The following is a 24,535-nucleotide window of genomic DNA, read 5'->3' on the forward strand; positions in this document are numbered from 1 at the left end:
GAAGGCAGACGCTTAACTGACTGAGCCACCCAGGAGCCCCTGTGCTATTTTTAAAGCCCACCATTTTGCCTGTTTATCAATAAAGACAAATGAAAATATTTGTAGTGGTATAATTATGAATAAAGTTTTTCCTTAATGTTTTAATGCTCTTGCAGTGAAAATAGTTGATTTTTACTTTAATAATAACAAATATATCTTAAACTAAATTTCTCATGAGTTATAACACTTATAGATCTATAATGTCATTGTATGTTTGTAAAGCTGATCCAATTATATTTTTTATAACCAATTTAATAGTCGAGGCAAAATCTTACTCTTGATATACCTAATACCAGAGGATTAGCTAGACCCCAGCAGAATTTGAAAGCTACTCAGTCCATATTGCTTAGTCGCCTTGTCTTAGTTCACTTAAATGGGACTACCTGACAGCTGTGGGAAGTCCTAAAATGTTGAGAGAAGTAACGTTGAATGTTTGATGTAGAAAAGGCCTCGTTTGGTTACAGTCAATCACAGCGGGCTGGGAAATAATAGTTCATGTTTCCCAAAATAGGATCCTTGGAAGAATAGTTCCATAGGATGTTAATATGTTATGCAAAAAGTTCCAAAAGTCAGAAATGTTTCCTGCACTTTGGCTTAAGAAGTGTCTTAAGAGGTATTAATATGCTATATATCATGAACTTAGGTATTCAGTGTGTTCCAAAATTTTTTCCCTCATGAACTTATCTTGAAACTGGTTTTCTAGGATACACTATTGAGGAAATGATTGGTAAAATCTATAGGGCAAGTTTCTAGAATAGAAAGAGAAATTATTTCCCATATGTTATCATTCAGAACTACTAGGATATTGAGAACTTCCTATTTATGTTACTATGTTTTAGGCGTATGCACCACCAGGAAGCAATATTTCCACCAGTTCTAACGTTCAGGTCTCCCTAAATGATTAGTCTGCTTTGGAATTATTGGAATTATTAGAATTAGTAATGATCAAAAGGGGGGCAGGGAAGACTATACAGTTTGGTTCCTGTTAGGAAAGGCTAATGTAAATATTAAAGACCGTTCAGTTTGTCAGGAAATCAGTTGAAAGCAAGAAGAAAAATGTATGTCTCATAGACTTGGCAATTCAGCAGTAATCCTGGTAAGAATATAAAGGTAAGATTAGACAACCTTTGCTTAACCTTTCTTCTCATTAGTTTGAGAGATAAAAGGCTTACAAACAAGAATAAGGGAGGGTATTTTTAAATCCCATTTGTGTCCATATTTTAAACTTCTCAGGAGGAGTATATGGCCTTATTTCTAGGGCTCTCTAACTAATCAGCATTCCAAGACAAGATTCTTAGGTATTGCCAGCGACTTCTAGGTCTAAAAGAATGCTGCATTCATTGGCCCTTTTTGGTGACTTAGCATAGCCTAATAAAGCATTGTTTTACAGAGCGTGCTGTGCTCTGCACTTAGGTCAAGTAAACTCACCTGGGCAAAGAGTGAACATGTCTAGAGTTCCTTGTCATAGGCTTCCTGATCTAAGTCAGCTCTACTGGGATAGGGTTTTTTCAAAAAGAGGACTTTATAGGATTATCATTAGGAAGAAATGGAAAGTGATGTAGAATTGCCAAAATACTATTCCTCTTGGAGTGCTGGAGAAACCTGAAACAAGGTGACAGATGCTATCATTTGGATTATTCGAGTAATGCAGGTTCCTTCCAGGTGAGAACTCTCAGGAGGGTCCTCTTGCAAGAGAATATAGTAGAAAACTTGAAGAAGTGAAATTGTGTTGAATCTGTATTAAATGTATCCTAGGTTCTGAATATTGATTCAGTAATCCTTTAGAGACTGCTCTCTTATCTCCCACTCCCACTGGAATAGTGTTTGTCCTCCCCAGGGAAATGAACAAAAATTAACAGTCCAGGTGCACCTGGGTGGCTCAGTTGATTGATGGCTGGCGCTTGATTTCAGCTCAGATTGTGATCTCAGGGTCCTGGGATCCACCCACATTGGACTTCACGCTCTCCGCCTCTGCCCCACCCCCCTCCACGCCTTGCTTGTCCTTGACCGTGTGGACCAGAGGAACTACTCTAGAGACCCACGGGCTACATCTGTTCCACAGAGGTGTTTTGTTTGGCCCACATCAGCATTTTTAAAATTTCAGATTGGTTGCCATATTTCAAAATCGTGAGAGTTCACAGAAAAAAGTTGTGTGTTTGGTTTCTCTTCAAAACTCAGGACACTAAGTCCTTACTTCCACATAACAACAGTTGGCTGGGCCTACATATCAGCTATCCCTTTCAAACATGACATATACTCTTCAATCTTTTCAATCCCCACCAGGCTTTTAGCTCCTCAACATAGATATTTTTCTTCCCTATAGTCTACTTTAATCATTTGCATTACCTGCCTGGCATTTGGATTTGTGACCTCTGTGTTAGATTCTTTTGGGGCAGGGTTCTTCCTAGAGTCATTCTTTACAGGCTTGAGGGAGCCATAATAGTATGTATGAGGACAGATAATGAGAAGACAGCCTCTCTTTTTATCTCTTAGTAATGTGGACTCTCTTTACTGTCAGTTCTTGCGCTGGCTAGCCATTACAACAACTAGTCAATAGAAAAGCAAAAGTGAGGTAGAACAAAGAATTATGATAGCTCTTTTGAGAGTCTCTCATGTTGGCTAGCCATGGTGTGAAACATTTTATCTTCTTATTTCCCAAAGAAACCTTCCCTGACCACTTTTGTTTAAAATGTATCCCTTCCCAACACTGTTTCTCCATAGCATTTATCATAATCATATAACATATGTTTTACTTTTAAATTTTGCTGATTGTCTCTCTCCCCATATTAAAATTTAAGGTCATGCCTAAAGCATAGGAGACACTCAGTGATGGATGAAAGAATGAATGTTCTCATTTAATTTTTAAACTTTCCAAGTCTGTCCCGTGATTAATGTCTTAGATTAGAAGCCGGTTATTTCTGTGTGCCTACTGCTGCAGTGATTGGACAAGAACTAAAAGATAGATGAAACATTAGAGTATGGTATATCTGCTTCCTGAGATAAAGAAGAGGCACTTGCCCTCTCCTGCCTTCCAGAGATGTGTAATATAATATGTCATTGAGAGGGCATATATGAAGTGTATACAACTGGAAGACTTCCTTCCTCCTTTCCCTCCTTTATGGGAGAAGGCATGCTTTCTCACCTCAGATCTGTGGTGTAATGAATGCTAAATGATGACCAAGGTCAACTTACTAACCCAGTCTTGATTAAAACTAAAAATTTTGTTTGCAGTATCTAATTAAAATACATTGTAGCTTGAAAAGGGCTCATTGTTAGAGTAGAAGATAGGGCTTATCTTGTGATGTGGCCCTAGGGGTACTGTTAGTAAGCAAAGACCTATTTCAGAATCTGATTTTGTTTGCTTCAGTCACTTGGTGAAGAAGTGGGTAACTTTCAAAAGAAAGAGCATTTTTTGTGTAGAATTTACTATGGCAGGGAGGAAGACTCAACAAAAGGGTCAGATTTATATAGTTAGTTTTATTTTTTTAGTACCATAAAGAAGTAATCTGTAGGGCCAGGCCATTTAGAGGATATTGAACCTTTTATTCTTTTTTTTTTTTTTTTTACATTAATCATGAGTTATTTCATCCTCTTTGTATGGGAGGACAGTACAGTCATAATGCTTTTGGTTTTTGGTTTTTTTTCCCCTCCTGTTAGGGACTCAAGTGGACTAAATTGCCATTAAGGCCCAAATCATGAGTTCTAGTAACTCTTCTCTTTCATAATTAGCAGGAATGCCCTAACCATTTTCAGCTAGCTTTCAGATTCATTTTATTGTCAAAAAGAAAAATAGGAAAGAATAATGACAATCTCTCACCACTACCTCAAAGAAGCCCAATATTCATTAATATCTTGGTATTCATAAGGATGGCATAATACACAGAAGTGTGGTCTGATAGAAAACAAACGAATTCTTACAGTATTGTAGTTTTTCTGTCTTTGTGTTTTAAGTCATTTCAAACTTACAGAAAAGTAAACTAAGGGCAAAAGAAGAAGTTACTAGGAATGGAGATAGCAGTTAGGGAGCTGAACATTCCTGTCTTTGGCCTACGCCTCTCCTGAGGCTTTGTAATCTTGAATCAATTAGAAATCCATTTCGGGGGGAACATAATAGCTGCTCTCTCAGGGACCATACTTTTTTCCTGGGCTGAAAAAAGTTTAAAACACAGTGAGTAGAAAGACCTAAACCTTCTCCTTATTAGTGCCCCTGCTCCTATTGCCAACCACTAGTAGAATGCCAGGGTCTTCTTATAAGGGATACAGAGATGTCGATAATAACCTTTGCTTCACCTAAGTGATCCCATGGTGGTCGCTTTTTGTAGAATTTAACTATGGGTAGTAGTGTTCTCTCTAGAGATGGCTCTCCTGAATCCTATCTCCAAGGGACTCAAATCTATGACTTTATGTACCCTCTGCCTAGTTGAACCCTTGTACCTGCTATACAAATATTTTACCAATATATGCCCATGTCTGTCAGCATTTTGTTTGGTCTTTAGTCATCTGGGCACTTACGTAGGTGTGATACTTACTACCATGTTATTCATTATTTCAGTTTCAGAAATGCAGCTTCCTTCTTTATTATTAAGCCCTTTAAAAAAAAAAAGTATATTTTAAAGCACGTTCCTTAAAATGACCACTGTTAGATAACAAGTAGATGTTTAGAATGTCCATGGCAATCTCTTTAACTTTTTTCTTTCATAATTTAATCTATTTCTAATTTTATGTGCAGAACTTTCCTAATATATTACACAGAATCTACTCAGAAATACCTTACTTAACTGCCTTGAAGTGTGATTTTTCCAGTGCTTACACTGTAGCCCTTCAGGGCTTCTTGATGTCAGTTCTCTAGGCTTGATTGTAGTTGAGGCAAGCTGAAAGGGGTTTTTGTTGGTTTGTTTTCACATGGTCATGGATTCTTTAGATCACCTAGCAGAACTAGAAGAATGTAAGAAACAAAGTTTGGGTTTTGCCAAAGTTTGCTTGTCAGTCCTCCTTTACTTTTTTAAAGTTGTCCCTTAGTAATATCTTTCAAATGGACTCATTACATTCCTAATCTCAGAGCAGAATATTTTAAACAGAAATTTAAAACCATTTTCATTTTATATCTAATTCAGTAGTTTACAAATAAATTCTCACAATAATACAAGTACAATAAAAATTATTTTCCCCATTTGATTTATATTTTCTAGAACTGAGAATAGAAAAATAACTTCCACTTACATTGTTTATAGCAGGTAGCTCAAAAGAAAATCACACCCCACACCCACCATGGTTCTATCATAGCAAGTTAGGAAAGTGAAAATTAAGAATTCTAAGCAACAAGCATTGAAAACTAGAGTCCTCATACCTTGACCTTTTTCTCTATCTTCCCTATTCAATCCTGTGGGAGGACAGCTTTCACAACTGCTGGGGCCTGAGAGAATATAATATCAGGTATGTTGATTGTTTCCATAAATTAAAAAAGGCTGTAGAATAAGGTTCTACTTTCCCCCTTTTAATCCTTCTTGCAATGATGCTGGTGAAAAAAGAGGCCTTTTAGTACTATGCCTCTGAATCAGTGTCACCTGAGGAGGAAAAAATTAGATTTTTTTTTACGTTTTTGTTTTGTTTTTTGTGGTTTATAAAATCAAACGCAAATTCAAGCCTGACTCTCCTGTCAGTGTACATATTTTCCCTCCATACTTCGCTAACTGAAGAAACAGTCAAACTGGAGAATTGAGGTTTCTAGATTTTAAGCTGACTGTTCTACATACAAATTTAAAACTTTTTAAAAAGACCTTTTTCTGATACCAGTTTGAAAAGTAAAGTTTAAAGAACTAATTATGGATGTGATACCCTGGTTGGTTATCTTCCACCAAAACTCAGTCATTGTCAGCCTGGCCAGTTCTTTGAAGGGTATTGATACATCTCAATAGAAGATTGAGCAGAAGAGTTTCTGCTTTTTCTGGAAATGAAGATAATGATCCTCAGATTTCAGTTCACCACCACAGATTTGCTTGAAAGCTTCACAATTAAGCCTTAAATTTGTTATGGTCTTTGTAAGCATCAGCCCTTTCCCGGTTTTGTGACCTTACTTTAAAAAAACAAAAACAGGGGCACCTGGGTGGCGCATTCGTTAAGTGTCTGCCTTGGGCTCAGGGCGTTGATCCCGGCGTTATGGGATTGAGCCCCACATCAGGCTCCTCCGCTGTGAGCCTGCTTCTTCCTCTCCCACTNGTTGATCCCGGCGTTATGGGATTGAGCCCCCCACATCAGGCTCCTCCGATGGGAGCCTGCTTCTTCCTCTCCCACTCCCCCTGCTTGTGTTCCCTCTCTCGCTGGCTGTCTCTATCTCTGTCAAATAAATAAATAAAAAATCTTTAAAAAATAATAAAAAAAACAAAAACAAAAAACAAACCTGAATAACACCTGAGAAGGAAATCTCATACAGGAAACACATCATTAGCAAAACTGATTTTAAACAGGAGAAATTCCTTTTTATTAACATTTGAGAAATTATAGAGTAAACCCAATTCAGCATGGTCCCTAAAAACAGGAGCAGATCTCTCCATTCAGACTACCCTATAACTATATTCCATGGAAGTAAATGCCGGAAATATATTTCCTTACCATCTGCTTGAAGGGCTTCAAGTTCTGGTAATCAGGTATTTGAAATTCTACCTGGTCCTCATCAGTCCATCCCGTTTGTATTGATAGTGCAGAGGCAGATGTCCTGAGCATACAAGCAGAAATACTAAAAATAAATTCAGTTTTTAAAATACAGAATATTGTTTCAAGTATTTTTTTTAAGATTTTATTTATTTTTTTATTACAGGGAGAGAGAGAGAGTGCACAATAAAGAAAGCACACGCAGGGTGGAGGGGCATAGGGAGAGGGAGAAGAAGAAGGCTTCCCCCTGAACAGGGATCCCAATGTAGGGCTCCATCCTAGGACCCCGGGATCATGACCCAAGTCAAAGGCAGATGCTTAAGGAACTGAGCCACCCAGGCGCCCCTCAAGTATTTTTTATGATAGAAGACAAGTGGAAAGTTACACATTTTGTTCCAAGTCCAACCTAGGAAAAGCTTTTATTTCTGACCTCTTCTGCTTAAATTGATTTCTTTCTCTCTAGTAGCACAGTTGTTGTCAGAAGTAATTTCTTTTTTTTTTAAAGATTTTTTAATTTTTATTTATTCGACAGAGATAGAGACAGCCAGCGAGAGAGGAAACACAAGCAGGGCGAGTGGGAGAGGAAGAAGCAGGCTCATAGCAGAGGAGCCTGATGTGGGGATCGATCCCATAACGCCGGGATCATGCCCTGAGCTGAAGGCAGACGCTTAACCGCTGTGCCACCCAGGCGCCCCCAGAAGTAATTTCTAACTTCTGTTTCATCTTAATGGCTTAGGGAATAGTATCTACCGTTTTCTGCATTCACCTTGTGGAAAGTCAGTGCTGATGGCACATTGTCTTCAGTANGTAATTTCTAACTTCTGTTTCATCTTAATGGCTTAGGAGGGAATAGTATCTACCGTTTTCTGCATTCACCTTGTGGAAAGTCAGTGCTGATGGCACATTGTCTTCAGTAACTTAGGGGCAAGTATGATGCTCACATATGAAATCTAGGAGCCTTTTTCTTATGGTGTACCTCCCAAGTTAGTGGAGGTCACCAGGGTAAAATATTTCCTACAAGACATCTTGCTTTTTCAAATAAAAGATGATGTACTTGTTGATAGAATTTGAATAATAAACTCTCCTACCAAAATCTTTTAAGCAATTATATATTTCAGAATAATATTTATATAATAATAATATGTATCATAGATATATTTTATAAGTTGCTTTTAATCCTCACAAAAATTTTATGAGCATTTTGTCACTGTTTTACGGATTACTCAGCTTGAACAGCTTTCCTTAATATCACAACTAATGAGTGCGAATCTGGAATTCGGCTCTAAGCCTTCTAATTCTATATTCTACACTTTACAGCTACTATATCTTACTACTTTAAATAGATTAGATTTGAAGGGTCAGTCTATCAAGCTCAAGTAGCAGCTGTCTCATTCATTTTTAATATATAGGTCATATATTCATACTAGTTATTTATCAATAGGAAACTTGCCTGTTAAACTCCGATTTATAAAAGCTCTATCAAAGCTGCTTTATTACTATGTTAATCAATTATTGGGTGATATTTTTATATGAAAAATCTCTGACACAAGTTCAAGAAGGATCAGTGAATCATACATTTTGCTATATTACTCTCAAGGATAAATTACTGATTTTTTCTAAATTAAATTATACCTTAGAGAAAGGTGTTTTTAAATACTAAAAGTAAAAATGGCACTCTTCTTAACCTGTAAATAAACAAGAATCCATAGATATGGTATGAAAAATTGGNCATAATAGATATGGTATGAAAAATTGGAAGGGAATTGCTGAATTACTCAGTAAATTATATTGGTCAATTAGCTAACCTTGTGGGGAAATTTTAATTAGAACCCGGCTTTATAGAAAAATAAATTCCAGGGGAATTAAACACCTAAATGTGAAAAACAAAACTTTATTAAGAAAACAAGGGGTAGCTTTATGACATTGGTATAGGGAAGGATTTCAAAACAAGACACAAAAAACACAGATTATAGGGGCACCTGGGTGGCACAGCGGTTAAGCGTCTGCCTTCGGCTCAGGGCGTGATCCTGACGTGGGATCGAGCCCCACATCAGGCTCCTCTGCTGTGAGCCTGCTTCTTCCTCTCCCACTCCCCCTGCTTGTGTTCCCTCTCTCGCTGGCTGTCTCTATCTCTGTCAAATAAATAAATAAAATCTTTAAAAAAAAAACACAGATTATAAATGAAAAGGTCGATATATTTGACTTTCTGGAAATTAAAAACTTCTCTGCATCAAAGACTCCAAAAACAAAACGAAAAGACAAGCTACAACTAGGAGAATATAATAGCAGCACATATAGCCAATGGAGAATTAGTATATAGACTACACGATAAATACCCTCATTTTTAAATGTGTGGTTCCTTGAACAATGTGGTTCTTTAGATGAGATTCCCTGACTAGCAGTATCAGCATCAGTGGGAACAAACGTGTTAGAAGTCAGAATTCTTTGGCCCCCACTCAAGGCCCTTTTGAATCAGAAACTCTGGAGATGGGGTTTTGCAGTCTTTAATAGGCTCTTCATGTGATTCTGATGCATGCTAAAATTTGATAGCCATAGCATTAGAGTAAACTCAAATGATAAATAATATGAAAAGATAATTGTCTTATCTTCAACCAGAAAATGTAAGACTGTGAAATATTTTTTCATACCCATAAGAGTAGCTAACATTTAAATCTTAAGTTTTAACAAGGATATAGAAAAATTGTAGTTTTGCTGTTGGAAATATAAATTGGCCTAACGGTTTCAGGGAGTAATTTGGAAATACCCAAAAGTTGAAGATGTGCATCCTTGATAACCAAGTATTTCTACTTTTGAGTGTTTAACATAGAAAAAAGTCTTGCACAAAAGATACAGCAGTCACAAATAAAGGCTTTTCACTGTAGCACTATTTGAAATAATGAAACTTTATGATAACTATCAGTAAAGAAGGAATAAGCTGGTTTTAATCCATGTGACTATTGTATAATCTGCTTAAAGTCAATGAATTTGCAAATATGGCAAAAGTTAGCATCTTCTAAATATGAATGGTAGTGCATGTGTACCTACTTCCTGTACTTTGTTTGAAATACTTTATCATTTTATATTTAAAAAATTAAATGGGATATTAAAATATTAAAGGATTCCCATCTGGCTCTGTCTTATCTTTCAGGATTCTGTTTCAAAAGGTAATTGAGTTTGGGGCGCCTAGGTGGCTCAGTGGTTGAGTGACCAGCTCTTGATTTCGGCTCATCTCATGATCTCAGGGTCCTGGGATCAGCCCCACATCGGACTCCTTGTGCTCAGTGGGGGGTCTGCTTGAGGATTCTCTCTCTCCCTCCCTCTGCTCTTCCCCCAACTCATGCTCCTGCACGCATGCGTGCTCTCTCTCTCAAATAAGTAAATCTTTAAAAAAAAAAAAAAAAAAAGGTGATTGAGTTTGGGCAAACCAGAATCTTCAATCTAGTTGAGGGGGGAAGGTATAACTGGACACTGAAAATAACTTTTTGAACAGTAAATGCAAAAAAAAAAACCCAGGGAATGAAAATTAATTGAGTGTAAATTCTTGAGTAATTTCTGTGGCCCAAAGTAGAAGGACAGATAGGCATATTATAGGATCATGTGTCCAAAATTATTAGAGTTAAATTTCTAAGTAGGTTTTTTTGTTTTTTGTTTTATTTGTGTTTTGTTTTGTTTAGTTTTGATTTTTAGCAGGGGGAGTGCAGAGGGTGAGGAAGAGAGATAATCTTAAGTAGGCTCCATGCCCAGTGCAGAGCCCCACACAGGGCTTGATCTCACAACCCTGAGATGATGACCTGAGCTGAAATCAAGAGTTGGACACTTATCCAACTAAGCCACCCAGGCGCCTGAAGTAGGGTTTTTTTGGTTTGTTTCTCTTTGTTTTTTTTTTAGAAGTAAAAGTTAAGTGGAAGAGGGCATGAAGGCTGTATATTCTAATGTGGTGCTTCTCAACCTTATTTTTTTTTAGCTCATATTCCATTTTGTTAAATATAAATATCTTATATTTGTGGTTAATTTAATTTGGAATTTCACAATAAGTTAAATACTATTCTAAAAATGATTGAATAAAAGATTTTGTGATTACAGAGAGGAATCCTTTTCCCCTCCTCACATTTTTATCTACATATAGAAAAGGGATCTTCAGTTCTCTTAGAAGTGCTAGAGGGAAAAGTCTTTCTGTATTAATCAGGATGGGCTAGACTGTGCTGCCATACGAAGTAAGCCTGAAGTACTAGGGGCATAAGCACAAAAATTTACTTTTATTCATGTCGTATGTACAGCACAGATCATTGAAGGCTCTTGCTCCACATAGTCCCTTGGGAACCCACATTGAGACGCTGGAATGTTGTAGTTTCACCAGTGAAATACATGGCTTCCAAGGTGTACAAAAGGAGAAAGAGAATGGAGCATTGATTCTTAAGTATGTTAACTGAGAAATGAAATATATCATTTGTGCTCCATTCATGGTCCTAAACTAGCTGCAAAGGAAATGGAGAAATGTAGATGAGCAAATGGAATATTGATGAGCATTGTACCTCATAAAAGGAATTAGCTCCATGCTACTAGTTCATGATGTGAATGAATATTCTTTATCAGCCAAAACTTCAGAGGGGAAGGGGATTTTCAGTGGTAGCAGTCGAATACCAAACTTCACCTTGAACCTCCAAAAGTAACTTGATTTTGCTTATCTTACATTACACCTTTTTTTCTCCTCTGGATCACAGGATATCAAACTGAATGCTGAATCTGATTTTTTGGTACAGGCTTTTCTGTTCAGGATGTAAAGATCAAAGCACTAACTAGGTCACATGCAAAATTAAGTTTAAAGTGGTTTCCTCGAAGGTTTTTGACATCTAAATCAAATTTTAAAGATTTCCTTCTGTTTATCTTCTTACAAAGATTGAAATGTGTGAGAGAAAAGTCCTCTTAAGTTTTCAGAAGAGATCTTCAGGGCACCTGGGTGGCTCAGTCAATTAAGCGTCCGACTCTTGATTTCTGCTCAGGCCATGGTTGTGGGATGAAGCCCTATGTCAAGCTCCACACTGGGTGTGGAACCTGCTTGAGATTCTCTCCCTCTCCCTCCTGCCCCTTCTCTCTCCCTCTCTAAAAAAAAAAAAAGAAGAAGAAGAGATCTTCAACCATAATGGTAGGAAATTATCACCTTAGTTCATTCAACTAACTATGTAATATCTGAGGTTTCCCCTAAACTTGAAATCGGTTTTTCAATAACTTTTCTTTGAGAAGTTAACCTTTTCTTATGTGGGTTTTTTGATAACGTAATCTACTTTGGATTTAATATGATAGGCATTGTTGAGATTAAGTGGGTGATGTTAATAATATTCAATAGAAAGTATTTGAGGAACTGCATTTAAGATAGATTCAAGTGGGGAAAGGTTGGAGGTAGGGAAGCCAGCTAGTGTTGTACTTTTTAGTGATTACGAATCTTTCTGAGTTCCTTAAGGGTAAGGACTATTGTGTTGTTCATTTGCGTATTCCAGTCTTTGTACATTCATTGTGAATTTGTAATTATTGCAAATCATTTGTGGAACATGGCTGGAAATAAAATTAATGAATCAATAAGGGAGTAAATGAGTTCTCCTTTACTGTTAAAAGAAAGACAGCTAAACACCTAGACTTTTATAGTGACAAGGAAAATAAAGAGCCTGGGAGAATATGGGGGAAAGAGTTAAGAGGGCTAAATAAAGTAGAGTATATGATGAGGAGCAAAATTAAGCATACTCTAAAACTGAACACTGGGGAACTAGAGAAAAGAAGGTGTTAGTAACAGTTGGGAAAGAAAATGTCTATGTGTGTTTTTTTTTTCTTTGAGAGGAGAGTTATACAGAATATTGCTGGTAAATACAGAATATTGCTGGTAAATCTATTAGGTCTTAGAGTGAGAGCTAATTGGGAAAACACCCCATAGACAGTGGAATGAAAAAAAAAAGTAGATTTGGGAGTTATTTACATGTAATTGATTAAATCATTTTGTGGATGAATTCTAGGATTAAATTGTTTTATAGATGAATTCTGATGAGAGTAAGCATAGGCTAAGTTATATTGTTTTTAACTTTTTTTTTAATTGGATCTGTGTTTAAGCTGTGCTTTATTATGTAAGAATAAATTCTGCTACCAGAAATGCCAATAATGTGTCCATATTTTCAATTGCAGTGGAGTTTTGCTTGAATTAGGCTACCAGAATTTCACTATGACATTTTTACTGTAACAGGGTTTGTGGCACATTTAAAGCTACTTTGTGGCAAACATTTGGGAAAGAAAGCTATATACAGTCCTCTGTATAGCAGAAATTATTTTAAAGAATAGGTTTAGAGACAAAAAGATGTAGTTGCAGAATAGCTGTAGAGAGTCTTCTAAGTAGGTCCTCCAAATAGCAGCCACTGCTGCAACTCTACCAATAATTATTACATCTGCATTGTGTGGAAAGGGTTGTTGGTAGGACCGCAGTATTTTTAAACTCACTTCTATCCCCGTGTGACACTAGCATCATCAGTCATGTGTTCTATGTTTTTGAGAATTAGAAAAGGATCATAGAAGTCATGTCATCCATTTTACAGTCGGAAGGAAAATTTGCCAGAGCACCAAAGCTTCATGGCCAGTTAAATGGTCAGGCTAAGACTAACTAATGAATATTTTTTTGACTTCTACTCTAGTACTTTTCCTATAATCCTGTGCAATCCTTCTTCTTTAAATGTGATTAAAACTGAGAAATTTTTGTCTAAGCATTGATTTTATTTATATCTAGAATATAAGAATTGAAAGTACCATTTTCTTTTAGTAACTTTTTATGTGCAATAAATGTATCAAACAATTTAACTATTATTTTACTGATGAGAAAAAAAGCCTAAATTTTTTTCTTTGGCAGGTGATTCTTTCCGTCTGGTTTAAATTTAGACAGTCAATATTTTTTAATTATTATTTTTTATTGATGTGTAGTTGACACAGTTTCAGGTGTATGACAGTGATTCAACAAGTTTCTGTACATTATGCTATCCTCACAAGCGTAGCTACCATTTGTCACCATACAATGCTATCATAATACCATTGACTATATTCTCTATGCTGTACCTGTCAGTCCGATGACTTACTCATTCTGTAACTGGAAGCCTGTACCTCCCACTCCCTTCACTCATTTTGCCCACCCCCCCGTCCCCTCCCTTCTAGCAGCCACCAGTTTGTTCTCTGTATTTATGGGTCTGTTTCTGCTCTTTTTTGTTTTATTTTTTAGAGAACATATATGAGTGAGATCACATGGTATTCGTCTTTCTCTGACTGACTTATTTCACTTAGCTTAATACCCTCTAGGTCCATCCATGTTGTTGCAAATGGCAAGATCTCATTATTTTTTTACAGCTGAGTAATATCCCATTGTATATCTATACCACGTCTTTTTTATCCATGAATCTATTACTGGACGCTTAGGTTGCTTCCGTATCTTGGCTGTTATAAATAATGCTACAATAACCATAGAGATGCATATATCCTTTTGAATTTATGGTTTCATTTTCTTTCGGTAAATACCCAGTAGTGGAATTAGTAGATCATATGGTATTTCTGTTTTTAATTTTTCGAGAAACCTCCATAGTTTATTCCAAAATGGCTGCGCCAATTTCTGTTCCTACCAGCAGTACACAGGTGTTAGTAAATTTTGTTGAGGGATAAGCAGTTGTTTTAAAAATGATGTTTTCCTTTTAATCTTTTATAATCAGAAAGAAGTTGAGAATTTTACAGACCTAGAGAAACTCTACCTCTACCTTCAGCTGCCTTCTGGTCTCAGCAATGGAGAGAAAAGGTATATCTCTTCTTGCTTTTGCCTTAACTACAGTGTTAATAGGACATCCTTAAGGTGTGTGTGGTGTGTGTATTGTGATTGTTATTGCTGTGTGCTATTCCTAAAGTCATCAGAAAACAGAATGGCAAAATAGTAGATCTTATAGTCTTTGATCATATTTGATTGTGTTTACTTACAGTTTTTGCTGATTCATTTGTGCATCTGGATAAATGCTATGAAATGCAATTTGGGTTATGTGTTTTAAACAGATCAATATATTTATGCAGTGTGAGGGACTGTGAAAATTGGACAGAAAAGCAAAAAATAAATAGATAAGTATTGTAAGCAATGAAGTTTCAGGAGTTTTTTTTAGTTACTGTTAGGTGAACAGATAACAGAATTTAAAGAAAAAGTTAAATTGCATATATGGAACATGAATTTATTATAAATGTGAGATACTTACGTGTTTGGAAATATTGCTATATTTTCATTACTAAAAATATTTAATAGTTTCATATAGAAAATAGAGAAGTTGTTAGCTCATGCACTCTATTAGAAGTTTCATTATCCTTCTAAGTATTTTTCAAAGTTCATTTCCTTCATGTAAGTTATAGTTAAAATTGTTTATAAAAAGATATGTTATTTTAAAATTGTGTTTAAAAAGAAATGGCATGAAAATTCTGTTGCTTTTACCTCTTCTCCCCCAAACCAAATTTTATAACCATTTTAATCATTTTTTTGTCCTAGAAACTCTCTCTCTTCTTTGGAATTAAATAAATTCTTGTTGCATTAGCTGGGATGAATGTCAGAATCAATGGAGGATCGTCCCTTGTGTTATCTTGGGTGTCCATTTTATGGATTTAGTTTATAAATGACACTGCCATATAGTAGAATCTTAGGATGTTAGTAGAAGTATTGGCCTGGGGCGGGGGGCCAGTTCGAGGAAGGACTGTAGGGGGAGATTTGTCCTCTCAAGATCTCTCTGGTGTGAATTGCATTCTGGAGCATGGAGTGCTTAATTTGGTTTCAGGGTAGTTACTTGAAAACACTAACAAGCAAATAGAAAATATTTATCCACAACCTACTTTAAAAGTTTGATGATTTGGTAGGTTTAGGCAAATGAACAGGCAAGTAAGTGAACAAATATCTACTTCGAGGTCATTTTCACCAAAACAAATATTTTATGTTGTCAGTGCTCCATCACCTATGCCACTATAGAGACCATCGGGAGGGATGGAACAGGGCAATAACTTCAGTCAGTCACTAGCTGTAGAAAAATGGCTCACCATCACAGGTGGACAATTTGAATATAAGATAACTGGGCATCTACTGTGTGGCTTGAGTTTGTTTTGGTCATTTATTTATAGTGTGTTTATATGCAATTGTTTAATGGAACTTATAGGCCTGGCTCAAAAATTGTCAATTAGGGGCGCCTGGGTGGCGCAGTTGTTGGGCGCCTGCCTTCGGCTCAGGGCATGATTCCGGCGTTATGGGATCGAGCCCTATGTCAGGTTCCTCTGCTGGAAGCCTGCTTCTTCCTCTCCTACTCCCCCTGCTTGTGTTCCCTATCTGGCTGGCTGTCTCTCTGTCAAATAAATAAATAAAATCTTTTTTAAAAAATTGTCAATTAATTGCTTCTGGTTCAGCTAAAACCTTTTTTTGTTTTACAATCAGTGATCAGAATGCCGTGTCATCTAGTCGGGCACAGCAAATGCATGCCTTTTCCTGGATTCGAAATACCCTAGAAGAACATCCTGAGACTTCATTGCCCAAACAGGAAGTCTATGATGAGTACAAGTAAGTATCATGTGCATACATTAGGCATGCTGATGTATTAAAAAGCTTAAGTGCTATATACTTGGCTAATACATATACTTGGTGAATATCATGCTGGTATATGGGATTTTGACTTAGAGATTTCTAAGGTTCTTTCCATCTCTATTTAAGCTTCTCTGGTAGCATATATCATAAAGAACAGGATTATTGAATAAAAGGATTTCTCTAGAGTTCTTCTGGATGATAGGAGGGATGTTTGCGGGTAGAATGATAGTGGTATAGGATTGCTGAATGAAAGGGTTCCTATAGAGTTCTTAAGGATGACAGGAAGGGTGTGTCTGGGGTTAGAACAGTGGAAGGCAATAAATAAGTCAATATATAAGGGAAAACTAAAGCATGTTTTTTATTTAGACTTCTTAAAGGTCTTTTTCATATGTCCAGACTTTGCTAATGCTTCTCTATACCAACCAAAAAAAAAGATAAGTTTCTAGAATATCGTGAATTACTTATTCATGAATGAGGGAGTTCCATGGCTTGTACATGTTAGACACTCAAATAATGTCATTTGTACAGATAATTTATTTAAATATAGAAAACAAAAATGTAAAGACTAATGGGCCTTTCTGGATACAGACAATGTAATAGTTGCTAAGTCTAGTTTTGTTTAACATTTTTATAGTTGATGTGGAAAACAGAATTTATTCTGGCAAAGTAAATAAAACCAACATTTTCAGGGTATTTAAATGTCAAACCAGCACGCATTTGTGTGTTGTACTTACACAATTTGAAAGAAAAGTGTCAAATAAATGTTGTTGTTAACCAGTGTAATATGATGCAAATGGACTACACTTACTCAGATTTTGGTATCTAGAAAGAAAACTACCTTCATTCAAAATTGTGATTCCCTCACCTTAAGGAACATAATGGAGCTGGAGAAAGTGTAGAGAAAAATGTCTGAAATGATCAAGGGAACAAAGTTAAACTGAAGAGCTTTAGATTTTTTTCTCTTTAAGAAAATTAAAGTTCAGTGTGCATGTGACCCAAATCTATAAAGTTCATTTTCTTGATTTATAACAATCAATTGAATACCTGCTATGTGCCAGACCCTGTATTAAGTTCTGAGGATATAATGAATAAGACACAGCCCCTCCCATTCATGAGAAATATGTATGTATTTATAGTAAGTATTAATTTTCACTAAACTAAGTAAAACAAAGATAACCCTATAAAACTACAAAAAAGCAAATATTAATTCATTAAAAGGGTGTTAATATCAGTAAACATGTGATACGTTGAAGAAACTCTGGACTGGGTATCAAGAATAGATTCTCTCATTAAATTTGTGACCTAGACAGGTGTTTTAACCATTCTTTTTGTCAGATGCATAAGCTATAATATGAGGCAATTGAAGAAGTATGAGGTTTCTTATAGCTTTAAAATTCTAAAAGTTGTCTGAAGTAGCAAATGTTGGGAACTAGTTATCCAGAAATGTCTTGTTAGTTTCCCAAAAGGCAAATTGGACAAAATAATATATGATATTTTCATAATGAATTCAGCCTAAGTGGAAGTGGAAGCCCATGGAAGCCCATGACATGGGCTAAGAAGAAAAGCATGTTTGTGTGTCCACAGCATCATAGCATGTGGGAGCTCCAAATTTAAATTATTCTTTCATTTGATTATGTATTGCCTAAAACCATAATTTGCCATGTGGGTTTAAATAACTTGAGAGATGAAAAAGTAGGAGAACTACAGACAGGCAATAAGTAGATCAAAGTATCAGGAAATAGCTCGTCAAAAGCTTTTTAATTATTTTAAGTTGTGTTGTCTAAAGAAAGCAAAATGTAGTATAACTATTTTTTTTTCCAAGTACAAGAGTTTTAAATCACAGGAGAGATTTCAGTTAGACACGAAATAACATTCCTCTCTATAAAGATTTTTAGAGAAATTTTGTCCTTTCCTAATGGCCCTTTAGACTAGTCATCTTCCTATTTGGAGTACCTTTGTGAGGTTTCCTGCATAAAAATTTAGCATAGAATGACCAGTCTTAAATTGATTCTATTTTAAATACTCAGTGAAAAAATGTTATTAATATGAAATATACCTTTATTTTAAACTATTCTGTTGCATATAGACCCTTGTATAATTCATTGCAGTGATGTTCAATGATGTATTTTTTGTGAAATTAATCCCTTTCACAGTCATTAAAATCAAAATCCCTTTGAGAGAAAAAAATGAAGGTATAATCTAAGATAGGATTGACTAATTTCTTTTAACTATTTTCGTGCTAAATTAAGATACTAATAGGAACAGAAAGCTTAAAGGGGCTTTAAGCATGCTAAAACAGTTTAATTTACAAATGATGGAGAACTTCTGTATTTGTTGAAACTTTTGAATTCTGATAATCTTGTGTTTCTGAAAATGATCATTAATGTGTTTATATTATTTTTGAATTACAAAAGTAATATGTAGTCATAATTACAGTTTTGGGAAAGAGTTACAAATGTATTTTAAAAAAAAATAGTACCAGTAAATCTTATTACCTAAAAATAACCACTTTGGCTTATTTCTTTTTATTTTTTCTAATGCCGCCTTTTTGTGTATATGTTCTGGTTATTGTTTAACCAAATTTGACCCCATTGTTCACATAATTCTTGAAGGGGGAACAGCGGCAAATAACACTGTAGCAAACATTCTTGATGTTATAATTTAGTGTAGATTATCAAAATTGAGATTGCTGGTTTATGAACCTGTATATATTAAGGATATTAACTATTAAAATGTAAATATTTTTTCAAGATTGCTGTCTGTTGTTTTAATCTCTTTATAAGTAGTTTGATTTAGCCGTTACAGTGGAATACCCTTGTATTTTTCCTAGATTTTTTTTTATGATTTTATTTATTTATTTGACAGAGAGAGACAGCGAGAAAGGGAACACAGCAGGGGGAGTGGGAGAGGGAGAAGCAGGCTCCCTGCTGAGCTCTATCCCAGGACCCTGAAATCATGACCTGAGCTGAAAGCAGACGCTTAAGGACTGAGCCACCTAGGCGCCCCTTTTTCTAGATATTTTTAAAGAGATTTCACTTTTCATATATAATCATTTGTTCCATCTGGTATTTATTTTGGTGAACGCCATTAGATAAGGTACTAATTTCAGGTTTTTTCTGAGTATTATTAACTAATTATTCCAGCCTCGTTTATTGAATTTTTTTTTTCTCTTAACACACTAATCTGTGATAGAACTTTTAACTTACTAAAGCCCTTTTAGATTCAGTTTTGTTCCTTGATGTTTTCTGTTCTTATTCCAGTACCATACCATTTTTAATATTTTTACTATTAACTATTTAAAAAACTGGTAGGACCAGACTCCCATTACTATCCTATCCCTCTTTTTAAAAATTTTCCTTGGTTTTATTTTCAGACCAGTTAATGTGTTTCATATGAAGTTTGGGATCACTTTTCTAACTTTAAAAAAGGAAACCTCAAAGGAATTTTGATTCAAAATGCATTAAATGTGAAATCTTATATTTAAAAAATTAATTTCCGAGCTAGAAGTATATTTCTTAATTTACATCTTTCTCATGCCCTTCAGTGAAGTGTCAGTTTTTCCCTTCAATTAAGTCCATTTGTTTTTCTTATTAAGTTTTATTCCTTGGTAATTTTTATTGTTTTATTTATATTAAAAATATTTTTTCCATTGCTTTACTGTTGGTTTAAGTTTATAGGATATCTATAGACTTCTGTTCTATTTATTTTGTACGTTTTATATTTACTGAATTTTTCAGTTGTTACTTTTGACTCTTGAGTAAAGTTTATTCTGTGTATCTTCCTCATTCTCTTTATTTTATTACATTTAATAGATTTTCTTTCTGATTTTAAATAATAATTATAGGCATCATTTCCTTTTATAGTTCTTTGATGTTAAGGATGTATCATTTATAGTTGGCCAAGACTTTATTTGCTACTTTATGAGAAATGGATATTGAAATTTATCAAATGCTTTTGGGCATTTATTGAGATTATTATGAAGTGCTTTTTTCTTTGACCTATTGATGTGATATATAAAGATATTACCTAAAATATAAACCCTTCTTTTAGTTCTAGAATGAATGTTCCCTTTATATCCAGATGTGTATCTTTGAGTGTACTGTTGATCTCTGTTTTCAAGTATATTATTTAGGATCTTTGCATCTATATTTATGAATATTTTGGTCTGTAATTTTCTTTTTTTGTGCTATCTTTGTCAGGTTTTGATATCAGGGTTAGGCCAGCTTCGTAAATGAATTGGAACTCTTTCCCTAAATTTCTGTGCTCTGGAACAGTTTATATAGCATGGGACTTATTTGTTCTTGAAAGTTTTAAAGAACTCAACCATAAAACCATCTAGGCCTGGAGCCTTTGTTGGAGGTAATTCTTTGACAATTTTTTGTGGTTTTTTTCTGGTTAGGTTTTTACTTCATTAGTCAGATTTAGTAATTTGTTTTTCCTTGAATTCATTCAGATTTTCAAATGTATCAGCATAGCATTACATATATTATTCTCTCCTAAATTGAGTTATCTTCTATATCTCTTATTTATTTTCATATTTCTAGTTTTATACATTTGAATTTTCCTCTTTTTTTTTTCAAATTATACTTAGCTGTAGTTTATGTCTATTGGTTTTCTGAAGCTAAGATTGATATATCAGGGTGTTTTGTTTTTGTTTTTTGGTGGGGGTTTTTTTAATCTTTTTTCTTACTTACTAAGTGCCTTTCTTTTCCTTCTCCTGATTTTCTTGGGATTTTTTTCTTACTCTTTAAATGTAATTCTTTGTTTTCAGTCTTCTCATATGTAAGATGTGAACATTTGTATCTGATTTTGCCTCTGATTATGGTTTTGTCTATATCCCTTAGGTATGGATATGATTTGTTAAAATTATCTATCATTATGTTCTAATAGTGTGATATTATAGCTCTAATTTCTTCTTTGACCCAAATAGAAGTTTGGTGGGTTTTTTTTTTTAATTCTTCATGCACTTGAGACAGTTCTTTCATTTTCTTTTGTTTTGCACTTGATTAATTTGTAGCTTCATTATATTGTGATCCGAGAATGAAGCTCATTCAATTTCTGAATTTTTATATTTGTTGAGGTCTACTTTCAGTCTAACAGATTATCAATTTTTATAAATACTTCTGGACATTCTCTTTATATCACACTGTGTATTCACTGTATATAGATATGTGCTAAATCCACTTTTCTGTATTTTTCAAATCCTTCAAATTCTGCAAAATCCTTTTTTTTTTTGTCTGTTTAATCAGTTGAAGACGAGTAGTGTGTTATCTCTTACAAAAATGACATTTCTCACAGTTCCTCTTAGTATTTTTAATGGGTTTGTTTTATAGATCTCTGGGCTGTTTGACGCAAGAAAAGGTTCATGATTTTTATCTTTGTTATAGTTTTTGCCTGTTGTCAACAGAAAACGATCCTGTTTCATTGAGTGTATTTTATGTTAAGTTCTCCTTTGATATGAATATTTTTGACCCATTCTGGTTATCTGTCTAATATATATATTTGCCCATCTTTCTTTTTTTTTTAAACCATTTGTGTCGTTTTGTGTAGGCTGTTTTACATTGTTTCTAAAGTTGTTTCTTGTCTTGAAATCTGACCAATTGAAGAAGCTGATGGAATGAACCAATCTAGAAAGTCTGGTGTTTCTAGAAACACTTAGCAACAGGGATAGTAGCAGCTGCAGCTACTGCTGTTCTTTCTTTTTGCCTGGGGAAGAAACATAAGCATTAATCTTAAATGGATTTCTTACTAAATAATATATGGCCTGTTTTAGTAGTCCTGAAAATCTGTTTGCTTTCATTCTAGGTAGAATCACAAACTTTCAGATTTGTAAGCTTGACAACTTTGGCAGCAGTGTTTTCTGGTACACAAATGTTCTCTCCAAATCCCTTTTAAAAATAGTCTTATTATTTTAAGGATATGATTGTATTAATTTCTTTATATAGGCATTTTGTGTATAAACATTAATTCTATATGTATGATACTTTGGTGCTTACCAGCTAAGTTTGTGATTTCTATTCTGTTAACTAACGTAAATGAAACTCTTAGGACAGCCTTGAAGGCAGAAATAGATTCTAGGAGCACTTGTTTTAAGAGTGTTAAGATGGGGGCACCTGGGTGGCTCAGTCAGTTAAGCATCTGCCTTCAGCTCAGGTCATGATCCCACGGTCCTGAGATCGAGCCCCACATCAGGCTCCTTGCTCTCCAGAGAGCCTGCTTCTCCTTCTGCCCACCTCTCCCACTGCTTGTGGTCTCTCTCTCTCTCTCAATCTCCCTCTGACAAATAAATGAATAAAACCTTTTAAAAAAAATGTTAAGATAATGAATACTTCATAAGTTAAATGATATGTAAATGTTTCATACCTGTCTAAAATCTAGGTTAAACCTAAGCATGTGTGCATAATTTATTAAGTGTATAATACATTGTTTAATGTTATAGCATCTGTATAAAATAAGTGGAAGCAAATATCATCCATCCCTCCCTTTAAGGGTGACTCAAAAAAATGAAATAACTAGGCAAATCTGAACCCAGGTTTTGTTACTTCAAGGCCGGGCTCTTTTTTGTACTAATCTCTATTATCTCTAGAAACTTATTCCAAATGCTATTCTTTTCAAAATTAAAATTTTTGGAGCAGCATTTGCCATTCCTTAATTATATTTTAAATATTTTTAACTGATTAGAAATAAACTAAAACATAAAAGTAATCTAAAGCATAAAAGTGATCAATTTTAGCATTACTAACTTTTTGTTTATATTTGACAGGTAAATATGGATATTAAATATGTCTTATGATATAAATTGGTTTAAGATTTCTACCACAGAAATTTATTCTAATAGTGTCTGAATTGTTACCCCTAAATACTTTGTCTAGTGTTTAAATTACTACTTTTCAGGTAAGACTTTTTTTCACACTTGCTTGGTGTATGGTCTATTTCATAGTTTTTATTCCGGTTTCTCTTTTCACTGTGTTTCTGTGACTTGACTCTCAAGGGGATAGTTAAATCATCTTTTTCCTGACATTCTCTATGTTTCCAACCAATTGTGCTTTCACAGATTCCTCATTTACTGTCTTTAACTTCTCAACTCCTTAGTAATAGAAAAAGCATAGAGTAAATAATAGAAGACTGGCAGAATAGATCTACAATAGTGATATTATATCAGAAGGAACTGGTTCTCTTATATGACACAGTTGTAGAAAGGTTGACTGACTTTTCCAAATCACACTTACTGTACTAAATACATTGTAATCATAACTGGAAGTACAAACCAAGTCTCCTAATTTAAAATCAGAGTCTTTTTCCAATACCCCCGCCCATAAAAGCTGCATGCCCGTGAGCATTATTATAGTTTGAATCTTTAGTTATCAGTTTGTCACTACTCTTACTACCTTAATTTTTTTACCTGCCCCCAGCATGATTTGTGGCAATTGGTAGATATTTAGTACTTTTCTTTTAACGCAATTAAGACTCCAGCATTACCACTCCCAAGGACAATGAGATCAAGGAAGAAATTAGTAGTTCTTTGTTGCAATCAACAAATTAAAATAAATGATTTTAAAGTAAATTTATTGGAGTGTATTAATTTACCAAACATTATGTATACGTAGTCCCTGCTCTCAAATAGGAGAGAAACAGATCGCTAAATAAACGGGACACAGAGTTTCCAGATCAACCTGATGGAGTGAGGGCCAGCATCACCCAAGAGATGCAGGTGTAAAATCGTAAAAACTAAATTTACCAAGCAGACTAGGGATTCAGAAGGGCATTCTGAGTGGAAGGTGTAATACTAAAATGCATGGTGGCTTATAGTCAGAGTTCAAGAGAAGATGTCAGAGACCAGGCCAAGAAAATTAGTCTTATTTCCATGTGTAGGTCTTGGAGAGTTATTGAAAATTTAAACAATAGAACAACATCTCAGAAAGTAAGGAATGATAGGGGCGCCTGGGTGGCACAGCGGTTAGGCGTTTGCCTTCGGCTCAGGGCGTGGTCCCGGCGTTGTGGGATCGAGCCCCACATCAGGCTCTTCCTCTATGAGCCTGCTTCTTCCTCTCCCACTCCCCCTGCTTGTGTTCCCTCTCTCGCTGGCTGTCTCTATCTCTGTCGAATAAATAAATTAAAAAATCTTTAAAAAAAAAGAAAGTAAGGAATGATAAGGACAGGGAGAAAACTGGTATTTAGGGGTTAGGCAGAAGAGCCTGAGCCCTCCAAAAATGGGAACGAATTTAAAACAGAAATAAGAAA

General features: G+C 35.0%; 1 protein-coding gene across 3 annotated transcripts in view; it reads left to right on the plus strand.

Annotated features, from left to right (window-relative positions):
- The window catches only part of RFX7 (regulatory factor X7), a 149,715-nt gene that overhangs the window by 82,062 nt on the left and 43,118 nt on the right, over positions 1-24,535 (plus strand). For all 3 annotated transcript variants that reach the window (XM_002922942.4, XM_019803462.2, XM_034660946.1), the window contains 2 exons: positions 14,412-14,494; positions 16,148-16,270. In XM_002922942.4, coding sequence (XP_002922988.1) covers positions 14,412-14,494; positions 16,148-16,270 — 206 coding nt within the window. The remainder of the gene's footprint in view (positions 1-14,411; positions 14,495-16,147; positions 16,271-24,535) is intronic.

Source organism: Ailuropoda melanoleuca, chromosome 5, assembly GCF_002007445.2.
Source record: "Ailuropoda melanoleuca isolate Jingjing chromosome 5, ASM200744v2, whole genome shotgun sequence".
In the NCBI taxonomy this organism is placed as follows: domain Eukaryota; kingdom Metazoa; phylum Chordata; class Mammalia; order Carnivora; family Ursidae; genus Ailuropoda; species Ailuropoda melanoleuca.